Source organism: Monopterus albus, unplaced genomic scaffold (genome assembly GCF_001952655.1).
Source record: "Monopterus albus unplaced genomic scaffold, M_albus_1.0 scaffold320.1, whole genome shotgun sequence".
Classification (NCBI taxonomy): domain Eukaryota; kingdom Metazoa; phylum Chordata; class Actinopteri; order Synbranchiformes; family Synbranchidae; genus Monopterus; species Monopterus albus.
Genome location: NW_018128200.1, coordinates 683,716 through 693,306, shown reverse-complemented (window position 1 = coordinate 693,306; position 9,591 = coordinate 683,716). Strand labels below are relative to the sequence as shown.

Here is a 9,591-nt window from a genome sequence, read left to right as displayed (position 1 = left end):
AAAGCATGAATAAGTGTCTCAAAATGCTGTCTAGAGACAAATGCTTTTACTTTAGCCAACTGTCTTAGTTGAAAGAAACTAGATTTAATGACAGCTGCAATTTGGCTGTCGAATCTTAAATCTGGATCCATCTTAATACCTAAATTTAAAATATTCTTTTTATTATAATGAGCCAATGAGCCCAAGTCAACAGATGGTGAACCAACAGAATCACCGAATACAATCACCTCAGTCTTATCCTCATTCAGCTTTAAAAAGTTAAAAGCAAGCCAAGATTTAATGTCATCCAGACATTCAAGAAGTGTGCTAACGGAAGAGCTCATCTTATTAACCGGTAGGTAAAGCTGGCAATCATCCGCATAAAAATGAAAGGAAACACTGTGATTCCTGAGTATAGAACCAAGTGGAAGAAGGTAAAGGGAAAAAAGAAGGGGTCCAAGGACCGAGCCTTGTGGTACCCCATACACAAGGGGCTCAGAGGAAGATACAGCATCTCAGAGTTTCACGCAGAAGGATCTATCCTTAAGATACGATCGAAACCATTCCAAAGCTATCCCCCGGATACCCACCCAGTGCTCCAAACGAGAAATAAGGATATTGTGGTCCACTGTGTCAAAAGCAGCGGTCAAATCTAAGAGCACTAGGACCACACAATTCCCTGAGTCAGTAGCAAGAAAAATGTCATTTAAGACTTTCACCAAGGCTGACTCAGTACTATGCTGGGTTTTAAACCCTGATTGAAAAGTCTCAAGAATATTGTGCTCATCTAAGAAAGCCAGTAACTGAGCATAAACTATCTTTTCAAGGACTTTGGAGAGAAATGGCAAATTTGAGATGGGCCTAAAATTTGAGAACACTGTGGGATCCAGACCAGGTCTCTTAATCAGCGGCCGCACCACGGCATGTTTAAACATCTTTGGAACCAGGCCAGAGGATAAACTGCTATTAATAATGGAGAGAACAAATGGCCCCACAACCGGAAAGATTTCCTTTAAAAAACAAGGAGGAACAGCATCATTTGGGGAACCAGAGGGATTCAGTCGCCCAACAATCTCCTGACAATTATGAACAATCTATTTTAACTAATAGCACACAAATCAATCTATAGTGAACACATCATTCAAACATTCACTGTGTAGGTGGGAAATAGTATAAAAACCTCTCGATTAAAGACATCACCAAGAGCTAATTGGAGTCAGGAGTTAGCAAACCTGGAGTCCAGACAGCCAGACAGTACTGGGTTAGAGCTACCTCGACTTGTGGCAAGACACCACAGAGGAAGCTGCAGCTCTCCTTAGAACAAACATGTACCAATGTGAAAACATCATTGTACAAGTGAAGTAATGTGGAGGGACCATCATGACGTGGCGCTGATTTTCTGCCTCTGAGCCTGGACAACTTACCAACATTCATGGGGAATCCCCATGTTAATCAAGGTACAGTATCTTACAGGATAATGCCAGGATATTCACCAGCTGACGCTCAGGTGAAGCTGGGTGACCGAGCAGGACAACAAGCCTGAACATCAAAGTAAATTTACTACAGAATTGTTTCAAACAAATAAGATCCACCTTCTTCAACAGCCCAGTCAGAGCCCAGACCTTAACCCAACAGAGACACAGTGAAATGAGCTCAAAAGAGACATAAAAGCTTATAATTATTTGTGTGCTATTAGCCTAAGCAGATAGCAGATAACATCTTATGGTCATTTAAAGCAAGGAACTAGGTCATTCCAAAGGGTTTACATAATGTTTTTTTGCCATTGTACTGATCAAAATATTTAAATTTAGCAACTATGTATTTCTGTGACATTAGTAAAATAAGCCAACTATTTTGACCTCTTGGTTCCTCAATTAACACCTTTGTCACCTACAGTGTCAGTGTGAAGTTCATGTGTATTTAGGAAGAGTCAGTTCTTTAAATGAAACAGCACAGTTGTACAAATATAATACTTCCCTTGGGGAACTTTCAGACCATCCATCTTCTTTTTATATGAAGTTTGAAGTATCTTATCTCAAGGGGCATACTAGGCTGAAATGTGGTTCCAGATACCAGCACACACACCCTCTCAGTACAGCAGAACTAAAGACCATCACCTAAAGTGAAAATCTCACTCTGGGAGCAAAAGCATAACATTTGACCTTGTTATTGAACAAATGGAACACAGGGATGTATGTTTACACTGCTTTCAAGGACATCTCATGAGATCTAAGAGCACACACACACAGAGGGGAACCAAAGGAGCTGTTGTCTGAGGTCATCCTGCACATCATCATTCATAGTAACCATTGTACCTACAGTCACCTAAGGGGACAACTCATGAATTCAGAGGGCTGAGACTAATGTTAATTAACAGCTTTTCATAAGTAGACTGCTTAGACACTGCAACTGTGAGAATTTTTTAAAGCCTTGTGATAATTGGTTTTGATGAGAGCCATTGCCTCACACCTGAAACTGCTGCAGGTTGTGGTCTTCCTTTTTGTCACAGAACAGGTTATACTAAGAAGACTAAGTGTGATAATCTACTCAATTTTGGCTACACATAAGACAAGATAAAGGAATACTAAATCAGTACTGCAAGTAATTTGTTTATATCATACTCATTGCTACTTAAGTAGCAGCTCACAGACAATCTAGAGCATTTTGTAATGCTCTAGATTTTAAATGTACATCCACAGGTAATCCTGAATAATATGCATGATGACCAAGACACAAACTAGTCTGTACTACTCCCAGCAGACAGGCCTAAGAGGATTTGAAATGACAAAAGCATCACACCAACCACTGTTAGCATCAAAGACCCAACCGAGCAATCTACTGTAAAATTCACACAAGGAGCAGAGGTCCACCACAGTTTTGTCATTCATTAAAATAACAAACTTAGTATCTCTGCGAGCTACTGCAAAAAACTCAATCAGAAACTTAATAAGAAAATAGAAACAGATATACTTCCATTTACACCAAGGTTTCTGATGTACACTATCATCATCTACACCTCCTGACTGGGGACAAATGCCAAGACATGAGGCAGTCCACTTCTACATGATTTTGTGCCAATAGCCGCAGACAATATATGGCTTATGTAGCCAGTAGTAGTAAAAGTCTAATTTAATATTGAGTACTGTGCACACTTCAAAAACAGAAGCCTTTGAGCCCACTAAGTGCTTTTTAATGTTAATACAGATGTGATCTGAGCTCATCTGAAAATTGAGGCACTGGCTGATGCCCAGTGCTTTCAGGAATTAATAGGGGACAATTTAATAGTACACATTTTAACTGTATTCCAAGCAACAAGAGAAAAAAAAAAATCCTTGCAAAACAGTATCTTGTCCTCCATACAAAAATGGGAATAAACCCAAGAATGAATTATAACTGAGAAAACATGACAATTTTCAAATCCAAATAGATTGTAAATTTTATTGCAAAACAAAATATACAACTTGGAATGGATTATTGAGGCATGACCAGAGGTCATTTATGAGTTAAAAAAAAAAAAAAAACACAACATGGCAAGATTAGTCATTTTCTGGTATACAGAACAGCAGATACAAAAAGAGTTTGTACGAGTACCTAGGAGATACACCCGTGTCATTTTTTTGCAGTAGTGCAATGCTGAGATTTCCATATATACTTTGTCCACAGTCCATAGAGTTTAAACTCTTCCACACCGTTTCCATGCCAACAGTGTTGCCAAATGACAACCAGCTGACAGGTTTCCAATGTCATCATGCGTGGAGGGGCCCCGAGCACATAAGACAGGAAGAATCGAAGTTCTCTGGCTCCCAGGGGCCTCCACTGGTATCTGGTTGTACAACTGTTTTGTCACTCCAAAACACAAGGACAGCAAAAGAAAGGGACATGGGGACAAGAGCCTATGCAGTTTACATGCTATTCCTTTGGACAGCATAAGGGGCAGGGACAAAGAGGACTATTAAGATTTTACAGATAAATTACACAAGGGGGGGTGGCAAAAGGGGGCAAATTTATATACGAAATCTGTACAAGGCCTTCACTTCGCCGTCATCATTTGTACGAACTCTGCAGGAAAGATGGGAGGAGGGGGAAGAATAAAAGGAGGCTGTGACTTAGTATCCACAAGTGATCTAAATATTAAAAATATAATGCAACATTTACCAACCTTCATAATTGACCTGTCCATCGCCGTCAATGTCTGCTTCTCTGATCATCTCATCCACTTCTTCATCAGTCAGCTTCTCTCCAAGGTTAGTCATTACATGGCGCAGCTCAGCAGCACTGATATATCCATTGCCATCCTGAAAACGAGGTCAGTTAGTAAGCATATTTAACAAAACGCTCTACATACATATACATGCAACACAGCACTTACCTTGTCAAAGACACGGAATGCTTCTCTGATCTCCTCCTCACTATCTGTGTCCTTCATTTTCCTGGCCATCATGGTCAGGAACTCTGGAAAGTCTATCGTTCCATTTCCTTAACAAAAAAAAAAAAACCAAACAAACAAAAAAAAAAAAAAACACTGTTTGGTTATGAACACCTACAGCCTGTGTGTTGTTAGCAGGTCTCAAAGACAGACTGAGTTCTTACCATCAGCATCCACTTCATTGATCATGTCCTGCAGCTCTGCCTCTGTGGGGTTCTGACCCAGCGAGCGCATAACTGTGCCCAGCTCTTTGGTGGTGATGGTGCCATCTCCATCCTTGTCAAAGAGTGAAAATGCCTCCTTAAACTCTGGATGGGAGGGAGGGGGAAAAAAAAGGCTTCTCTAGCAAGACAGGAATGCACATACTGGCAAGACATGTCAGTGATTGTAAAACAAGACAGAAGGTTCAATCTATTAAAAATAAAGCTTAAAGTCCATGTAAATCCTGCCAGCCCACCTTGCATCAACACACTGACTCAAAACTTAAACTTGTATCACTTATGTTTCAGTCAAACTAGCTGGTTTAATGCATGGAGCTAGGTCTTTTCAAAGGGTACAGTGGTTACTACAAATGATGACGTGCAAGACAACAGCTCCTTTGATTCCTTGTGTGTGTTCTGATGAGTCCTTCTGTTATGACTTCCAACTGCAGCCGTTTTGGGCTAAACAAAGACAGTGACCTCAAGACCAAGCACAACAGAGCAGTCAGGCTACATCAGCAACAAATGACAGTACGAGTAGTTTGGATGAGCTGTGAGGGATGAGAACAATGAAGCTCATCAAGTGTGATGAGGTCAATGGGAATGTGTCACAATCAAACTCTACAACCTGCCCAGCCATTTGCAGGGTCAAACACACAGGAAAGGCTTGCTGTTTGCAGGAAATGTCAGATGCCACTGCATCTGTATGAGCTGCTAAAATTCTATATTTAAACTATTTTTGCAAGTCCATAGGAACATGCTAAGCCATGCTTTTTGAACAAACTGACCAAAAACTCAAGCTAGGGTTCACCCGCTAAAAGTTCCTATCATGATATACAACAACATGGCACCAAAGCTGAATCAAATGTACAGAAGTAGGACAGTATCAAGGAAAACCCCTAAACCTGTGTCAAGTTTTAGACATGAACTGCACCCATTGCCCATCTGAGTACATGCATCATCTCAAGACAAGTGTGTCAAGCCAAGGTTGCTATTGCAATTTTTCTTGAAACATTCCATCTAATGACAACATGACCAAGCTGAAGGATACTTTAGTCCCAGCATGTACAAGGTGACTGCCAACACCTCACCAAAATACACAATCCTCCCAGATTACATCATTATATTACACAGCAAACCATGAAAATGCAACATCTTCCATGGGGGACTCCATCGACACTCCAACCGAGCCAGTAAGCAACAGTAGTTCTATTCACTCCATTTTTATGATCAGTAGGCTTCCTTGTAGAATATCTTAAAAGGCAAAATTATAAATCCACTGCAAAGGTTGTAAAGATCCATAATGTAAGTCACTAACAGGCAATCAATGTTAACTTTGTCTTACCAGCAATCTGCTCTTCTGTGAGCTGGTCAGCCTGTAAAATAAAATATTACGCAATTAACAGAACACCATATAGCTAAATATCCAGTATTATCTTTTACAACATAAATGTTAATGCCAATCATTAATAGATAGTCTTACATTTATTTGAAACACTGTTAACAGCTACGTAACGTATAACCGGCAACAACTATACTGTGGGTTATATACAAAAGGAATTTTCGTGCTGCTTGAATGTCACGTGTCTTTTAAAACGTTGGGGCTATTTTCATGCCAGTGTCCAATGACGCCGTGGTCAATGGAGGACTTAGAATTTGGCGGTAAAGGTTAGCGCTAGCTGCAAAGGGCTAAAGTTGGCTAGCTTTCGTTATGTGCCGGCTCACAGTTAACGTTACATACCTTACACAAAACACGCTTAGCAAAATAAATACAGCAGTCGTCACAAGCAAGAAAATGCCCATTTCAAGTGTAACTCAGCGCTAACGTTTAGAGCACGGATGTACTATACTCAAAACAATGCAGCTTTGGCTAACATTAATATTACTTATCTAGCAAGCTAGTATCACCTAGCAAGATATCATTTAGTGGGCAAGCACCACAGTGCTTAACATAAAGCACAACGTTTAAGATGGCTTGAACTTAGCCACTGGTAACATTAGGTTTAATTTAGATTCACTTAAAACAATTAGTAAATACTGTTAACAGTCTGATCACCGACTCTAAACTGGAAGGAAAATATAATCATGCTTCTTACCATTTTGACGCAAGTACAACGAGTGCCTCACAACAAACTCCAACCCCAAAATAAAGCCAAAATAGACCACAATCTCTATGAACACACTGCCAAAGGGGCAGCTGGACTCGCCTATAACGGTTATCCTAAGCTCCTCCTCTTTTTAATATCACTCCGCCAACTTCCAATTTCCTCCCTCAGTTAAAATATATCGAAATAATTTGTAGAAATGATTAACTACACAGAAAATAAAGAAACAACAGTAATACCCAACGCATGACTGCCGTGCACGTCGTGACGTCGGTACTGGGAATTATATTACGTTTCGCTGGTGGTCTACATAATAGCGTATGAATACTTTCTGCTACTCTGTGATGGGGCACAAGCCGTAGCCGGAAGAAATCGCGCTCTCTGATTGGTGTGTTTGCACCTGCAATGCGTCACTCCCCTGGTCTGCGCTGCCGCTGCATCTTGGCCATTGGTATTCCAGTCAGTGCTATGGGTGCTATGTCAGATACATATCGGACAAATTTGTTGCACAGTATGTATATACATATGGGCGCAATTTTTAAGCAATGCAGTAAAATAGTTCGTGTGTTCTTGTGTGCTTCTTGTGTTTTCATTAACACACTGATACCCATGCTTTTTAAAATTGCTAGTAGAAGGTTACCAAAGACTAATAGAGTGGCTCTTGAGTAAAGTTCATCCTGTCAGCTGTGCAAGTCTTCATTTTACAATTTATGCAAAATGAGATGCATTGTCAAAGTAATAGTTTGTGAGTGTGTGTCTTGGCTGTGTGGGTGCATGTTTAGATATTTGCTATCTGCATGGGCATGTTTAGATGTGTGTTATGTGACTGAGTCTGGAACAAGTGATGCTGTCAGATGATTGTGGATTCTCATGTCTAATTGTGCTGCTGGTGTGGCTGGGAGTATCTGATAACCTGATTACTTATGCCTGACTGATCTTCTGTCTCCCAGTGGCCACCTGTCCCTGGCCTGATCCCATGGGGGAAACTGTGGAGAAGGGTGGACAAAGATGTATGAGTAGAACAGGGACCAAGAATGTACTGGACCCTTCATTGATGTAAGAATTGATAATCCAAAGTGGTTCCCACTTCCATCTGTGCTGTTTGCATAGATGATGCTGCCTGGGCCATGTGATCTGCTGAGCAGTCTTAGAATCAGTCAGGCTTTTTCCCAGCCTACCTAATATGGATCATTCTGGATTCTTTTCATTTAAATCTCTTTTTTCTTGTACAAGGTTTTTGTCACTGTGCAGACTGTGTAATGCCAAAGGTGACGGTACAAAGGCCTAACTCTATCACAAGAATCAGATAAGCTGGAGCATGTGTGAACGACTGTTTGTGGAGGTGTATGTGCTCAACAGTTTCCCTGAAAATACTTGGCAAACACTGTAAACTGTGACCTTAGGCACTAAGATATAGTTGTAATGAATACTTAACAGCATGTCTTCTGGTATTCACATGCTTTAGACATTATTATGGCACATCTTTAGTAAACTGCTCCAATAAAACCTGTATAAAGACAACGTTTACTGCTGGGACATAAATATTTCAAATCGGAATAGCTCTCTACTTTGTCCTCCTACCCAATTTATGTATCCACACTTCATTCAATATGCACAATTTGGTTTTTCGTGGCTTGATGACCCCTCAATAATCCCCAGGTCTCAGGGGACCTGCTTCAGGTCACAGGTGATTGTAGGGTGGAGGTTAATATGGATAGTGCATATTGGAATCCAGGAGACATGAGTTGATATAAAACTTAACTCACAACATGGAAGACAGTCCATTATATCTTACAATGTTGTTTTTTCATTATGGATGGGTATTATGTTACAGTAACTCTAGTATTATTCTTACTCAGATAGTGTACATACTATGCTCAAACCATTGCTATTCCTAGTATGTTTTCCTCTTCTTATCAGCTTTGTTAATATATAACTGCCTCACATAAAAAGTCCTTATCAGATACAGCCCAACCCAGAGTTTGGTTCTTTTTTTCTTTTTTTTTTAATAAAGGAGCCACTTTCATTTCCATACCACAGGGGTCAAAGGTCATGTTAGTTCAGCAAAGGCAAAGCTGAAATTGCCTCTCCATATTCATTAGTGTCACCACTCAGTGGCCTCACCATTGCACCTTCTGGCAGCAGTTAGTGTTATCCCCTGCACAGAAAAACTCACCATGTGGGTCAGGTCAGTCTTTAGCATTGGGGCAGGTTGGCACACAGCATGTGAGGTACAGTATGTGGTATTACTGTGCAGTGTGGTGGTATTGCACAGTTCAAAGTTCAAGTTCAAAGTGTTTATTTTGTCATATGCACAGTTAGGAAACGTGTTTCCCTTTACAATGAAATTCTTACTTTGCCGTCCACATGAATCCCACAAAATACAAATGAAATATAAAGTAGATAAATAACACAAAATCTAAGGCACTTTAAGCAGCGCAGATGCAGCAATATGGTAGAAAAAAAATATACAAGAATATAACAGAATGTATGCTGCATGGGAACAGCATGTGCAGCAGTCAACAGTCATCGTGCAATTATGCATGTGCAAACAGAATGTAAACAGTACATCACATATTTCCTGGTAATAAACTCCTCAGCTGTTTAGGAGTCTGATGGCAGAGGGAAAGAAAGAGTTTTTCAGTCTAGTGGTCCTACATTTCACACTTCTGAACCTCCGGCCAGAGGGCAAAGAAGTGAACAGTCCATGCTGGGGGTGGGTGGGATCTTTGAGGATGGAGGCAGCTTTCCTGCACACCCTGCGGTGGTAAATGCTCTGCAGAGAGGGCAGTCGAGTCCTAGTGATCTTCTCCGCAGTCTTTACCACTCTCTGCAGGTGCTTGCGGTCCATAGCAGTAGTGCTGCCATACCAGACAATGAT

General features: G+C 40.6%; 1 protein-coding gene across 1 annotated transcript; it reads right to left on the bottom strand.

The window, feature by feature from the left end:
- Positions 1–3,397: 3,397 nt before the first annotated feature.
- Positions 3,398–6,818, bottom strand: calm2a (calmodulin 2a (phosphorylase kinase, delta)). The gene is made up of 6 exons (XM_020624134.1): positions 6,702–6,818; positions 5,951–5,981; positions 4,570–4,713; positions 4,349–4,455; positions 4,139–4,274; positions 3,398–4,038 (listed from the first exon to the last, which is right to left on the bottom strand). The coding sequence occupies exons 1-6, from the start codon at positions 6,702–6,704 to the stop codon at positions 4,010–4,012; spliced, it is 450 nt and encodes a 149-aa protein (XP_020479790.1). The 5' UTR covers positions 6,705–6,818; the 3' UTR covers positions 3,398–4,009.
- Between the last annotated feature and the right edge of the window lie 2,773 nt (positions 6,819–9,591).